At 33.8% G+C, this 16,936-nt stretch overlaps 1 protein-coding gene across 2 annotated transcripts in view; it reads right to left on the bottom strand.

The window, feature by feature from the left end:
* Positions 1–16,936, bottom strand: part of COL19A1 (collagen type XIX alpha 1 chain) — a 346,955-nt gene that overhangs the window by 260,041 nt on the left and 69,978 nt on the right. For both annotated transcript variants that reach the window (XM_060615861.3, XM_060615862.3), the window contains exon 10: positions 9,595–9,648. In XM_060615861.3, the coding sequence (XP_060471844.2) occupies positions 9,595–9,648 (54 nt within the window). The remainder of the gene's footprint in view (positions 1–9,594; positions 9,649–16,936) is intronic.

Below are 16,936 nucleotides of genomic sequence, written 5' to 3'. Positions count from 1 at the left end.
ATTAGAAGGGAATAAGAAACCATTAAGAAATAAAATCAACTGCAGAGTGAGCAAGTTTCTTTTTCTTTTTCCTGTCCTTCTATTCCCTCTGTCATTCTCAGGTTTCTGCTTCTTACTGCTATATTGAATCAAAATAATGCCTACAAATAAGACAATGAAATGAGGATTATTCCATGTAAAGGTGATAATTTTTCACTGATAATTCAAGTATCATCCTTGTAACTTTAATAAGTGAGACAACAGTAGGTTGACAAAACTGTTTTAATGTGGCCATTTTTTCTATGAATACTGGTTGTGATAAGAAGTCTAATCCTATGTCCAGATTTGACTGTTTCATTTGCTGAAGAATTTTCTGAAATACAGAAGTATATAGATGATTCTCAGTTTAAGAGGTATTTTCTCTAACATGGCTCATACTTGTTTTGTAAATTTGACAAGTTCATAAGAAGGAAATATCCCATTGTTAGAATAAAGGTGAATTGCCCTTTCTTTCTTTCTTTCTTTCTTTCTTTCTTTCTTTCTTTCTTCTTTCTTTTTCTCATTTAGTGTTTTGATTCCTACAATAAATTGTCTCATACAAATAGGTGTTTTAACTATTTTTTTTAAACTTGGGAAGACTTCTGAAATTAATATTAATTCTAAATTTCAATGGGAAATGAGGTGAAACTAGGTAATACAGATAGAAAGCCAAATAGCTTTAAAAAATTCTCTAGCTTTTCCAATAAACACCTATAAGTTTCTGAGTCTCTAAGGCATGAATGCTACATCTGGAGCAGGGCTGTCTCAGGGTTCATTACAATTCACAATAGCTACTGGCCTTGTCTGCACTTTCATAAATGGTAACATCATCTGCCTTTATTTCCTGAAGCTGAGGTCTTCTCATAAAATGTCTTTTTAAGGGAAAGATCAAGATTCAGAGATTGCAGTCATTTCATTTCATTTTCCAACCCAAAAGGAATACAAAGGCAGATAGACAGTGGGTGTGCCCAGCTCAATCTCGCCCCACAGCAGCAGAGACTGGGGGCTCCAGAGTTCATGACAAAAAGTGCCTCACACAAAGCTCTTCGGTATGAGAATAGTTAGCCTGGCTGTTTTTAAGTCATGTAACTTGGCAACTCTCTCATCACATTATCAGATATACTTCTTCTTTTTTTTTAATTTAATTTAATTTTTTAATTTACATCCAAGTTAGCATATAGTGCAACAATAATTTCAGGAGTAGATTCCTTAATGCCTCTTATCCACGTAGTTGCAAATGGCAAGATTTCATTCTTTTTTTATCAGATATACTTCTTAAGTGCTTTAATGCATATGGCTTTTTATCTCTAGAAGTTCAATATTTTTTTAAAAAACTCATCATGCTAAATTAAACACTTTTGTTTCTGATCAAAAGAATATATAATAAATGTATGACCAAAAGTAATTTATATTGTATATACCTATTTATATAATTACATATCAAAAGCATATTTCATAGAGAACATAAAGAGAATTTTCTAGGCTAGCTGTTGAGGTAAGGTAATCTGGAGAGTGTGGCCATGATTGGTCTGCAGGGGTGGGTGTGCAGGGCAGATAAGGATCTCCAGACAGTCCAGGTATGGGAATTTTAAAAGCTTATTTCAAATATAATTTTGAAATTGAAAACCAAACAAAATAAAATCATGTTGTCTTCATAATACTTATTTTGGAAGGTAAAGTTAAACAAAATACTTTCATTTGGTGAAAAAACATATGATGATTTTATTTTGGTGGATACAATTTTCTTAGGGTGGGAGAGTCAGAATCTCTCCGGCTGGGTAGACTTTAAAAGAGGTCCATGGATGTAAAGAGAAAGAACACAGCCCTCCCTGCAGCAGAATTTAGGAAACTCTCTCTACAGTTCCCTCTCCAGGCTGTAGGCAAATGAAGTTAAGATCTAATTCAGAACTGTTTGTGCAAAGGGAACGTATATACTTGAGGAGCTATCAAGATGAGATGATACGGTGAAGGTGTAAGAGCTATGAACGCATATGGGTAAGATTTAAATTCTGGCCCACTACCTGTTAGCTATGAAACTTTGGGGAAGTTTTTATACTTTCTTAGTTTCTTAATCTGTGAAATATGGATGATAATGAATCTTACCTCAGAGATTCTGTGAGAAATGAATAAAACAATGCAAAGAAGTCCCTTGACAGTGTTTAGCACATAATAATTGAGTAAATGGCTATTATTATTATTATTGTAAAAGGATATGCTCATACGTATTTCAGTTAAAAAAATTTTTTTTAACGTTTATTTATTTTTGAGACAGAGAGAGACAGAGCATGAACAGGGGAGGGGCAGAGAGAGAGGGAGACACAGAATCGGAAACAGGCTCCAGGCTCTGAGCCATCAGCCCAGAGCCTGACACGGGGCTCGAACTCACGGACCGCAAGATCGTGACCTGAGCCGAAGTCGGACGCTTAACCGACTGAGCCACCCAGGCGCCCCCGTATTTCAGTTAAATAGAAAATTAATTGGTTTGCTAACATGAAAATTTAATTTGCTTTTAGAGGTCAAAATTATCTAAAATATGTGTGACTTTCAACATTTTTCACTAAATGTATTTTGAATAAATAATATAAATTCCCTCAAATGAGTTCTACTTTAGTTTCAAAGTAAGCCTAAACTTAGAATAATAGAATCATCAAACTATTTTCTTTTAAAATTATATCTATTTACCAAATAGATATACTTTCCCCCTGCCCCCATTATCTGCAAGGAATACCTTCCAAGACCTAAAACCACAGATAGTATCAAACCCTATATATACTGTCTTTCCCTACACATACACATCTATGATAAAGTTTAATTTATAAATTAGGCACAGTAAGAGATTAACAAAATAACTGATAATAAAATAGAACAATTATAACAATATTCTTAATAAAAGTTATGTGGATATGATCTCTCTCTCTCTCTCAAAATATCCTATTGTACTGTACTCACCCTTCTTGTTGTCATGATGTGAGACCATAAAATGCCTATGTGATGAGATGAAGTGAGGTGAATGACGTACTGTTAGGCTACTACTGACCTTCTAACCAGGACCATCTGTTCCAGATTGCAGTTGACCACTGATAAGCGGAGACTTCTATATTTATAGATCAGGCACTGAGCTGCCACTTTTATGAATAATCTCATTTAATCCTTAAGACAAAACTATAAGTAGATACAATATAATGCCTATTTTAAAAAAGAGAAAACTTAGAAGAAACCAAGAGACATTCCCTAAAATTAAAAAGTGAGGATTGGAGCTGCAATTCAAACATAGGCCATCTAACTCTGGATAGTTAGTATCTGAATGGCACAACAGTGATGGCTATCGTTTATTGCATACCTACTCTGTGGGAAAAAAAGTTATTTTCATGAAAGTTTTCTTAGTAAAATAAACATTTTAGGAACAAATTATAAGTAAGTAAGCAAACAGAAAATTGGTTTTAGCAGTTAGGTTCTGTATTTATTCAACTTTTACTATCACATTATTAGGATTAAGATGGCTAGAAAATAATTATTCCTATTTTTAAAAAGTATCCCCACTTCTCAGAAAACATATTTAATATATATATGTGAAATAGAGAATAAGGTAATTTTTTGTTTGAAATATTCAAATAGTTAATACAAGAATGCTTTGACTGGTATGTTTGAAGGTAATACTGTGGGCAGGATTTGCTCCCAGTATCCATATCTTCATCTCATTTTCCACCACATACCATGATGAGTTGTGAGCACGTGTGTTCATATGTGGGTGCATGCATATATGTATGGGTGCATGCATATGTGATCTTATGCATTAAGTGTTTTACTTGTCAGTGGAAATTAGACCATCCAATTTACTCATTTTGACTGACAGTGGCTTCTGTCCAACCACGCTTCCCAGAAGTCACCAGTGACAAATAACTAATGATACTTGCTGTGCTGGCATAAATGTATAGGGGACAGTTATTTGTTTGCAGTGTGTTGGCTATACGGTTGTACATATAAGTTTAGAATGCCTAGTGCAAGTCTACATAAGGTGATGAGTATTGGAATCATAAAATAACCTAATTAAATGCTAAAGTTCTTCATTCTCCATGACTTGACATATCCCATAAATTGATTTCATAATATAGTGTTGTTTAGTGTACTATTTTTCTCCTGGGCCTCAGAAGAAACTAATAGTTTGTTCAAAGCTTTGACTTAAAAAATTTACTGCTATCACCTAGCCAAACTTCAAAGTGTAGGTCTGTTTTAGAATAATAGGATTTATATGCAAATCACTTAATTTATTATGGTATCACACTGGATGTAAGTATAAAGTGTAGCTAAAATACAAATTCTATTCTACACTGCTCAGAATATGCTTCACTGCATTAACATAAATCAGCTTTCTAGTTTAAATAGTAAACTTTAAAAAATTAAGAAAGTTTTACTTTGAGAATATCATACCAGAGATATATGTTCTATGGCACTTTGCATATGTTCTTGTTCCAAGTGAGAAAACTCATCTTTTTTTTTTTTATTTTATTTTATCTTTTAACAGAACCCTTAAGCATTTCTACTTCTAAGAAAAAGAGCCTGAAAGAAGTACAAATCTGAGAAGAAGAATCAAAGTTAAGCCTGGGGATGCTATATGAATAGTCTGGGAGATAAGTATGAGTCACATTAAGCCAGATGTGGGAGATACAGTTCTGAGAATACATCATACTTTAAGAACTAATAATTTTCTTTGGAAGTTTACTCAGAAAAATCAATCAAGTTATTTTCATCTTACAACAATGGAAGTATTTTTACCTCAAATATAAGTGCTCATCTTCACAACTATAACTTTAAAACTTTTAAATTTTAAAAATTAAGAAAAATTGACATATCCTTACTGGAGTCAATATTTAAAACTTATTAGCCATGCCATTAGATAACATAGTAGCTTTGTTGTCATGTTTATTCTGTACATATTCATTAGTTATTTTATTTTTAATTTTTTTAAAAAAATTAATATTTATTTATTTTTTGAGAGAAGGAGAGACAGAGCACAAGCAGGGCAAGGGCAGAGAGAGAGGGAGCCACAGAATCTGAAGCAGGCTCCAGGCTCTGAGCTGTCAGCACAGAGCCTGACGCGGGGCTCAAACTTACGAACCATGAGATCATGACCTGAGCCAAGGTCGGATGCTTAACTGACTGAGCCACCCAGGCGCCCCTCATTAGAGTTATCTTAAATAAATGGTAACCTGTGGATTATGGAAGCGAGAAAAACACTCTTCAGGTGACATTTCTTCACTTAAGAATGCTGCATCCCTTTAACAGGTGAATTAAGTGACAAGATAGAAGCAGACCCGGTACCACCAGTGACTCTGATCTTGAGGACAGGCTATGGTCAAAGAGTCGTGATTCTATGGATACTGGTATTAGTCACTGAGGAGAGTCTCTGAAGATGCATGAAACCAGGATCCAATAGCTAAGTGTAGTCTGATACCATGTTTAACGCCATTGGAAGCTGCATGAATTCTGTCTGTGAGGCTCTAAGAGCAACTCAAATAAACTAGACCCAAAGAAAACTGCTTGTAGAAACAAAGAGTATTTGCTAGGACAATCTGCAATGGTTTTAGAACACCATTGATACAGCTTCCCTTTAATCACATTACTTTATTAAGTTTTTCATTTTAATTCCAATATGGTTAACATACAGTGTTATATTAGTTTCAGGTATAAAATATAGTGATTCAACAATTCTATTTATAACTCACTGCTCATCATGATGTGTACTCTCCCTTCATCTATTTCTCTAATCCCACCACCACCTCCCCTCTTGTAACCATCTGTTTCTTCTCTATAGTTAAGAGTCCATTTTTTGTGTTGTCTCTTTTTTTCTTTGTTCATTTATTTTGCTTCTTAAATTGTGCATATGAGTGAAATCATATGGTATTCATCTTTCTCTGACTTCTTTTGCTTAGCTTTATATTCTCTAGATCTATCCATGTTGTTGCAAATGGCAAGATTCCATTCTTTATTATGGCTGACTAATGTTATATATACATACATATATACACATATACATATATATGTATATATATACATACACACATATATGTATATACATATGACACTTCTTTATCCATTTTTCACATTAGCTTTAAGTTCCCTGGAGACAGTGTCTTCACATAGAAGCTCACTGATTATGTGAGACTGACTGCATCACCATTTCAACCAAATGGACTCCAAGGGCTGAGGCTTCCATTTCCCAGAATTACTAGGCTCAACCAGTTAATTAGTAGCTGGTATATGTCTTTATATTCATTGAAGTTTTACTTTAATTGTAGTACAGATCATCACATTAAATTCTTTCTATAAATTTGAGCTTCTAGGAAAATAAACAAAATCTTTAGTTCTGAGTAGTGTTTGTCTCTGCAACACTACATCTTGCTCCAGTTCCTTCACTCTGCCAAAAATGTCCTCTCTTTTCTAAGAAATTATGTATTTCAGAGAATTGCTTAGCTTGCATATGTAACATTCCAGCCTGTTACTTTCTTACTGTCATGGCCCTTGATTGATATTATTTTGACTGATTTGAGCCTGTTCATTACTTTATCTAGTTCTTGTACTGAATTCAGTCTGTTGACAGCACCTTTTAGGAGCTGAGAGCCTCCTCCACAATCAGTAGCAATTTACACCTGGTTTTCACCAATAGGATCCAAGAGATGTCACTTTGGAGTAATGAAATTAATGGTATTTTAAACAAATCTTAGTAAATTCTATTCTTTTAAAAAAAATTTTTTTTTAACGTTTATTTATCTTTGAGACAGAGAGAGACAGAGCATGAACGGGGGAGGGTCAGAGAGAGGGAGACACAGAATCTGAAACAGGCTCCAGGCTCTAAGCTGTCAGCACAGAGCCCGACGCGGGGCTTGAACTCACAGACCATGAGATCATGACCTGAGCTGAAGTCGGACGCTCAACCGACTAAGCCACCCAGGCGCCCCGAGTAAATTCTATTCTAATAGAATAAATAGAAATCTATTTAGAATAATTCTATTCTAAAGTATTCTATTCTAAAGTATTCCAGGAGAATGTTATCCTGCTTCCCCATAATTTACTGTATAAAATTATATCAACTTTACTTCCCATTGTAAAGATGTCCAATGATCTATAATCTATTTTATAGTCCAAGTACTCCAGTGATTCTGCACTTGGCTTAAACAAAGTTCCTATATTCAAAGTAATTCAAAAAATCTCAGTGATCTGAAATCCAAAAAATCTGATTATTATTATGGTGGAATAACTGTATAAAGCAAATTTTGACTAGGGGCAATCTCCTTAGGAGATAGATGACTGAGTCGTATTCTGTAGAGGAAAAAGCATTTTGAAGGAATTAGACTTTTGAATAAATGTTTACTTCTGAAGAGTCTGCAATTAATGTCATCAGTAAGCTTAGTTAAAAAGAGAATAGCAGTGGGGGTGCCTGGGTGGCTCAGTCAGTTAAGCGTTCAACTTCATCTTAGGTCATGATCTTTCAGGCCATGAGTTCAAGCCCCGTGTCGGGCTCTGTGCTGACAGCTTGGAGCCTGGAGCCTGCTTCGGATTCTGCGTCTCCCATTCTCTCTGCCCCTCCCCTGCTTGCACCCTGTCACTCTATCTCTCTCTCAAAAAATAAATAAGCATTAAGACAAAATTTTTTAATAAAAAAAAAGAGGATAGCATCCCAAATAAATATTAGGTCGTGGCAAGGTATCATTCCACAAAGATTTTACTGAGTCTAATATTTATACTACTACAGGAAGAGTAAGGAAAATTGCATATGGGGCTGAATAATTTCTAAAATGAAAAAGCAGCAGCAATGAAGCAGTCAGCTCTCAGACACATTTAAGAAGGACTCAAAAACTATCTGACAATTTCTGGACCTTCCCACCACTTCAGCTTCAGGTACTCCTGTGACAACTGTACGTTAATCACCACAGGGTCAAGGCCTTCTGGATAATGAGGCACAATGGACTCACTTGATAATTAGTGCAGCTAAAACAGCTACATAAACCTTTCCTAAACTTACTGTACTGAAGAAGAACATTTTCTTAGCATCAACATGTGACACTTTAATAATTAAGCAGTTTAAGTTATGTGTGTATATGCCTACATACACACTCAGAAATCATGAAAAATAAGACAAACTAATTGCAGTTTAATTTACAAACATAACAATTTCAAAGTTTCTATAAAAACTGAACAAATATACAGAATGAATAAGTCACAGGAATAAAAGGCACAGCATGGGGGAATAGTCAGTGGTACTGCAATAACGTTGTACGGTGACAGACGGTGGCTACACTGGCAGTGAGCACAGCATAACCTATAGAATTGCTCAATCACTATGTTGTACACCTGAAACTAATGTAACACTGCATGCCAATTATACTCAAATAAAAAATGTATAAAACAAAATTGAACTTAAATAAGATGCTGAATGGCCACACTAACCTCTTGTGAGTAAATTCATCATGCAGAATTATCTTTACAGTACTAAAAAAGACAATGTGAAAAATCAACCATTTTAGGAGATAAATACTATATTTATAGCATTTTATTGATGGATCGACATATCTCTTGTATTTTTATTTATAACATCTCGTGTGGTACTATATTTTTAAATGTTTTAATTTATGTCTACAGTGAAATATGTATGAAAAGATACTATAGCATAACATAAAATAATGAAACTAAGAAGCTTTGGGGCTCTTGTAATAATGGGAAATGTTCCAGAGCAGGGGTCAGCAAGTTTTTTCTCCAAAGGACCAGACAGTAAATATTTTAGACTTTGTAGGCCATCTGATCTCTGCCACACTTACCTACCACTGCCACGTGGCATAAAAGCAGCCTAAGACAATATGAAAACAAATGAGTGTAGTTGTGTTCCACCACAACATTAATCACAAAATCATACACTGGGAATTTTTGGCAGCCCGCTACAGGGCCATAGTTTGCTGACCTCTTAACAATCAGACTTATTCTGTATATTTTCTCTTCCTATCTGGTACAACCTTTTAAAACAGCCACACTATCAACAATAGCCAAAGTATGGAAAGAGCCCAAATGTCCACTGACTGGTGAATAGATAAAGATGGGGTACATAGATACAATAGAATATTATTCAGTGATCAAAAAGAATTAAATCTTGCCATTTGCAACAACATGGATGGAACTAGAGTGTGTTATGCTAACTGAAATCAGTCAGAGAAAGAGAAATACTATATGATTCACTCATATGTGGAATTTAAGAAACAAAACAGATGAACACAAGGGAAGGGAAGCAAAAATAAGATAAAAACAGAGAGGGAGACAAAGCATAAGAGACTCTTAAATATAGAGAACTAACTGAGGGTTGCTGGTGGGTGTAGGGGGGGGATGGGCTAAATGGGTGATGGGCATTAAGGAGGGCACTCGTTGGGAGGAGCACTAGGTGTTATATATAAGTGATGAATCACTAAATTCTATTCTTGAAATCATTATTACACTATATGTTAATTAACTTGGATTTAAATTAAAAAATATAATAACAATTAAAAAAAATAAAACAGGCACAAAACTTAAACAAATGGCAAATCCACATACCTTTTCCCCAGGAATTCCAGGAGCACCAAATTCACCTTTAATACCACCTGAACCCTAAAATAAAGAAATGCTCATTAGGTTTTTTTAAAGGTATATTAATTGCTAAGGTAAAGAGAATCTACCATTGCACAGATAAGTTGCTTTTCCTTGCACCAAAGTTTGTTCCCTGAGTTCATTCCTCATATTGTCTACAAGTCATTAAACTATACTTTTGACAATAAATTATCAAAATGTTAGAAAGTAATAAATATCAAAGGGCTAGTAAAAACTAAAACTAGACATTCTCTACACAAATACATATAATTCAACTTTGTCATTTCTTTTATACTTATAAAGATTAGGAATGATTCTATTGCTTTCATCTTAACTAATTCTTCATGCTTTCCATTCAAATAAGTCACGAAATTTTAAATGTTTTATTTATCTATTTTTAGGGAGAGAGAGCGTGGGCATGGGAGATGCAGAGAGAGAGGGAGACAGAGAATCCCAAGCAGGCTCTTGTGCTGTCAGCGCAGAGCCCGACATGGGCTCAAACGCATGAACCATGAGATCATGACCTGAGCCAAAATCAAGAGTTGGCTGCTTAACTGACTGAGCTACCCAGCCACCCTAGTCGTGAAAGATTAGACTCGAAGGTACCCATATATGTTTCATTAATGTGCCTGATCTTCCATTATATCCTCTGGGAAAAATCTCACAGCTGGGTCAATCCAATTGTTAGCTTCCCTGCTCTTCCATCTAAACTGGAAAAAATAATCTCAATGAAGCTGATATGTTACCTATATCTGCCTTAATGGCTCTACCACAAATTCAGTCTAATAAATATGCTTGAAATGGTGAAAAATAATATAAACTTTTTGGATGAGTTTCTCTATCACCAATGTGTGGTAGAAATTAAGAAATATATCAGAATTTTATGAACAAATAGCACCATATTATACTGATATAGTATGTTAATTTCAGATTTTAGGCACACAGGCAAATTTTAACTTCAAGTTTCTAGACATTAGATGAAATTATATCAGGTTGGATAAAACTGATATGAAAATAGATACAAAAATTGATACAAAATAAAATAAATAAAATATATTCAATATTAGATTAGAAAGGTTAAAGAAATATTATTTATTTATTATATTGACATAGAAAGTCAAAGGTCAATATTAAATCCCACCTCTGAGAGATTGCTACTAAGCAATTTTTTCTTTCAAAAAAAATGTGAACATATTTTGAGACAATTATTTTTTATTGGTGTGGTGTGGCTATAGTATGAGCATATGAATAAAGTCAGATTGAAAAAAATACATATTTTTTTCCCGACTAGAAAGGAATCAGTACCAAAGTTTCTGACTATAGAGTCAAGTAAGTTAACTTGTACCATTTTAAACTGTTTTGATTTCCTCTAGAAGTATGTCAGCAAGGTAATCATTTAATAAAGCCTATACTTTTTGGGAAATTAACTCAATATGTGGAAGATAATAATTCAAAAATAAACTGGAAAATTATTCCTCAAATAGAACTTAGATCATACTCTCCCTTAGGTTCAGGGACATTGAAATTGAGCTGCTATTTTATAAAACTCTGAAGGCATTTCCACTTTGAAGTGGGTGAGGGTATTAGCCAGAGTTTTAAAGAACTGAGAAAGTAATGTGGTTGCTACATAATTAGGTTGCTAACTACATTTGCTAAGAAAAAGGGAATTAAAAAATTCAGAACATTATAATAATCGAGTTTGAATGAAAGAAAAGTAGTAATTGTTATTTCAAATAATGAAACCCAGAGTTTACTCTTGAACAGATGACACAATTTGATTAGGTGCCCTGATACAGAATACTGATCACATCTAAGTGTTCAAATTCAAGCAGCAGTTGAATTTCAAACCATCTTACTCCATGAGAGAGAGTCATCATTTTTATAAAAAGAAAAAACAAGGCAGTAAATCATATTAATGAGGCATGGATGAGAATATAGGCAAGTAAAGATAAACATTAAATTAAGCCCAAACATTTTTTTCCAAATATTTCTGATTCTTCATTACTAATTGGCAATATGAAGCTAAAACTAATCAGGTCACTAACTTGTGTTTTAAAAGAAAAAGTGTAGTAGAACAAACAATAGTGAAAAATGTAACTGTCCTTTATGATTTAGCATATCTAGTTCTTTCTCTGTAAACTGACTCTTTGTGCTTGGCAAAGTACCCTAGGCAATTGGGGCACCTGAATTTATAGGTTCTAGGAACAGCTGACTTGATGATTTAGACTTTCAGGTGTGATGCTCATTTATTCATTCAACTCCTATTAGGTGCTGTTCTATGTATGTTGCTCACAAAACTTCTATTCTAGTGGAGGAAATAAATAGAGACATAATTTTAACAAGTCAAGTGACACTAAAAATGCTAAGAAAGAAGATAGAGGTGGAATGAAGGGATGCTTTTTATATAAAGATATCAGAAGAGGCTTTTTATTTTAAAGTGATTTCTGAGCAAGAACCTAAATGGTTTGAAGGAGAGAGCCAGATGGATATCTAAAGAAACCCCAGGTATATGTAACCTGATGTAAAGACCCTGGAGCAGGAGTGAACAGGGGAAACGGTAGGAGACAATATAGGGAGTGGAGAGGTAGGGATAGGGAGAGCTCTACACATTATGCAAAGCCTTGTAGCCAAGGCAAGAGCTTCAGTGTTCACCTTGAGGGAGAAAGGAAGCCACGGGTGGATTTTGACCCAGGTAGGAAAGGATTTCCTGACAGGATTATTCATTGTGAAATAATATTGGGAACAGAAGACACAGATTTGAATGAAATACTTATATCAAGTGATCTTTTTAAGAAATGAACTATCAATAAATTATTAATATTTACTACAAGTACCACACAATAACCATCTGAGATTTTTATATACTAAAATATTTAATCAGTTGCAAATTCTAAGGGATTATTTTACAAATGAAGATTATTTTGTTTTTGGTCAAGTCACATAAGAAACTGAACTCTAAAGGATTATCTCCATCTCTCCTTCAACATGTGAAGATTATACTGTGGATAGAAAAGCAGAAGAAACATATATTTTTTCAGTACCTATTATGTGACAGTTTCTAGCACTCAATATTTTATATACATTTTATTGTACTCCTTCTTCACAATAAAGCATTGACTAGGTATTATTAAGTATCATTTTTAAAGTAAGTAAGAGGGGGACAGGATTCACTCTCAAGTGGTTCAGGTTCCAAAGAGGTAAGCCTTCTAATATACTGTCCTAAATATCCTTTGTCAGTCTTAAAACCAAAAGGAAAACCTTGAGAACATCTAGTTCCCTTAGTAACACTGCACTTCTGATCATTTTACAAAATTAACTATTCAATATGCCTTAGAGCAAATGACTTTCAATCTTCAAGCTCTGCAGACATTATTTTGTGCACCTAGTCTAATAATGAAAATTACATACCAGACTTAAACAAAGAGGAAAGTCATCTTTATTTATTTGACATTAAAGTTGCAGGATCACACAGTACAATAAGAACAGGAACAGACTCATAATCAACTCCTTAAAATGAAATAATACATCTATGTTTATTACGAGTGCCAGGAAAGTAGAACACATTCATGGCCACAGTCATCTGAAGTCATAATTACGTAGCAAGTACTATGCTGGTTTAATCAAATGCGGGTGCTTGTACTGAAAAAATAAAGGAAGCATACCAATCAATTATTTGTCTTGTTTTGTAAATCATCAATTTATTTTATCCCAGCTGTTTTTACCTTGCTACTAAAATCACCTGCAATTATGAGTTCCATGTAGTCTGGACACTAAAACCAATGTTAGTATTTTAAAAACATATCTTAAGTGGGAAGTTACATAACACATTGTAACCCTAAGATACATTTCTTGTATATTTTATATATTTGGAATAAAATAAATTTGCTAATTATCATTTTTACTAATTCCTTCCTAGTTCTTTTCTACTGGTTTTCTTTCCTACAGAGGGAGGAAAGACTCCTTAAACAAATCAACACTAGATTATAAGCTCAGTGAGATTAAGCCTATGCTTTCTCACTACTGCTATAGCTCCAGAACTTAGTATACTTTTTGTTATAATAATAGGAACTCAATAAATAGTTGCTGATAAATTAACGAATAAAAGAAAAATGAATATTTACATATTAAAGGAGACATCTATTTATGATTAAAGAGTAAGGAGAAAGAATGAGTCTTTAAAAGATATATGCTCTAACAAGAGAGACTCAGCACTTAATCTTTTAAAAAAATCATTTAAAGGTGATTTAATGATTTTATTAATATTTATGTAATATTTTTTAACAGGGGCAAGGATATTTTTAAAGTATTTTATCCCTTCTAAAACTGACATGTGAAATTTCTTCCTATGCCAGTAATCTTAAATTGATAGAATTGGTAAGTCAAAGAATAAGAAAGTCAAGTTAAAAAATGGTAATGTGCATCACATCACAATCAACCAACAAGTAAGCCATATATGCATTTTCAAAGTACTTTGTGTCAACCTTACAATGTAGGTAGAACTGATAGATTATACACCCTCCTTTACAGATGAGGGAAATGAAACATGAAGAGACTGGGTGGCTTGGCCAAGCTCACACTGCTAACCTAAGAAGAGTTGGGATTAATTCAGATCTCTCTACTCTATGAGTCCTCTTAATTATGTTACCTTGAGCACACCATTCTACCCATGCATGGTTTTCTCAGTTGCAAAATGAGGATAAAAATATTGGGTTGCCTTTCTTTACGAAGTTAAAAGGATTAAAATGAGTATTACAAGTGGAAGTACCATGATCAAAGAACACAAATAATACTGGAGATCTTTTAAACATAGAGCAACCTTCAAAATGCAAACTGATTAAGAGAAGGACACTGGATTTGACAGGTCTAGGGGTTCAGATCCCAGCTTGACCACGTGGCCTTGGTCAATAATTTAACCTCCTTAAACATCAGTTTTGCCTTCTATAAAATAGTAATACCAACACTTAACATGAAGAGTTTTAAGGATCAAAAAGATAAGATATGTAAATCACTCTTCTCAGTGTCTGGCACATAGTAAGCATTCAATAAATACTAGCTGTTGCTATAATGATTTATATGTTCAGTTTGATTGATGTAGTCCTTAGAACTAGATATTGTTTAGTGGCATTCAGCAAAGTTATCCCAAGTAATTTGATTTAAAGGGCAAAACTATATGCTCCATCCTACTTCAAAATTCCCATTTGAACAGCTACTAAGGTTCCTAAAGTTGCCATGCAAGCCACAATGGGCAGAACTTACTTTAGGAGTCAAATGCCTATGATTGTCTTTGTTGAAGTTTGCTGTGCAAGTCTGAAGGATCAGTCATTGCTCAGACATCAGTCTCCTACCCTTTAAAATAAGGAGCCCACTTAGATTATTTTGTTAATTTAGAACCATGGACTTCCAAGTTAAGGCATGAATGGAATTTAAATCTGTTTCACCTTGGAAAGATAACAAAAACATAATCAACTCCTAAGCCTAGCACAAATTAATGTATTTAGGTATCTAACGAAAGACATGATATTAAAAAGTGGAAAAGAGAACACTTAAGTTTTGATACAGCAGGGAGAAGGGAAAGGCAGATCTCTAAACACGGGATACTGCTTAGAATTAGTTCAACAAAGATGAGCTGTTTAAGAAAAGGGTAGGAAGCTAAGGAAGAATCTTAAGTGGGACTCCTCAGCAGACAAGAGAAACAAGTCATGAGAAAAGTAAATTATAAATGAATATCCCTGATAAACATAGATGCAAGTATCCTCAACAAAATATTAACAAAATGAACTCAACAATAAAATGAAAGCATTATACACCAGGATCAGAACATTCCATGCAAAAGCAACAAAATACACATTCTTTTCAAGTGCACATGGAACACTTTTCAAGACAGATCAAATGTTAGGCCACAAAAACAAATCTTAAATTTCAGAAACTGAAATCATTTCAAGCATCTCTTGCAACCACAGAGATGTGCAACTAGAAATTAATTAAATGAAAAAGAAACTGAAAAATTCACAAATATGTGGATATTAAACAACATGCTACTGAGTAATCAATGGATCAAAGAAAAAATAAAAATAGAGATAAAAAATATCTTGAGACAAATGAAAATGTAAATATAGCATACCAAAATTTCTGAGATACGGCAAAGGCAATTCCAGGAGGGAAGTTCATTGTGATAAATGCCTACCACAAGCAACACAAAAAGTCTCAAATAAGCAACTTAACTTTACACCTCAAGGAACTAGGAAAAAAAAAATCAAAGCCTAAAGTTAGTAGAAGGAAGTAAATAACAAAGAGTACAGCAGAAATAAATGAAATAGAGACTAAAAAGATAATAGAGACCAATGAAACTAAGAGCTCGTTCTTTGAAAGAGAAACAAAATTGACAACCCTTAAGTATATTCATCAAATAAATAGATAAATACACAATAAATACACAAAGGACACAAATAAAATCAGAATTGAAAAAGAAGTTACAACTGATACCACAGAAACATAAGGGATCATGAGACTACTACAAACAATGATATGTCAACAAATTGGACAACATAGAAGAAATGTATAAATTTCTAGAAACATATATCTTACCAAGACTGAACCATGATAAACAAAAAATGAGCAGACTGATTACTAATAGGGAGACTGAATCATTAATCAAAAATCTCCTAGTAAACAAATCTGCAGGACCAGACAGTTTCACTGGTGAATTCTACCAAACATTCAAAGAAGAATTAGTACCAATCCTTCTCAAACTCTTCCAAAATGCAGAATAAGAGAACTCTTTCAAATCTGTTTTATGTGGCCAGCATTACCATGATATCAAAATTAGACAAATATGCCACAAATAAATAAAATTACAAGCTAATACCCCTGATGAATATAGGTGTAAAAATTCTCACAAAATATAAGCAAACAGAATTCAACAATATATTAAAAGTATCATATACCATGATCAAGTGGGATTTATTACAGGCATGCAAGGATGGTTCAACATCCATAAATTAGTCAATATGATACACTGTATTAACAAATTTAAGGATAAAAATCATATGATCATCTCAATAGACGCAGAAAAAGTATTTGACAAAATTCAACATCCATATATGATAAAAATTCCTAAGAAAGTGACGATAGAGGGAAAGTACCTCAACATAATAATGGCCATATATGACAAGCCCACAACTAACATCATACTCAATGGTGAAAAGCTGAAAACTTTTCCTTTAAGATCAGAAACAAGACAGGGGTGCCTAATTCCACTACTACTATTCAACATAGTATTGGAAGTCCTAGCCAAAACAATTAGGCAAGA

The sequence above is a fragment of the Panthera onca genome, chromosome B2 (genome assembly GCF_046562875.1).
Source record: "Panthera onca isolate mPanOnc1 chromosome B2, mPanOnc1 haplotype 2, whole genome shotgun sequence".
Classification (NCBI taxonomy): domain Eukaryota; kingdom Metazoa; phylum Chordata; class Mammalia; order Carnivora; family Felidae; genus Panthera; species Panthera onca.
The sequence above is the reverse complement of the archived record's forward strand: the minus strand, read 5'-3'. Positions and strand labels throughout refer to the sequence as shown.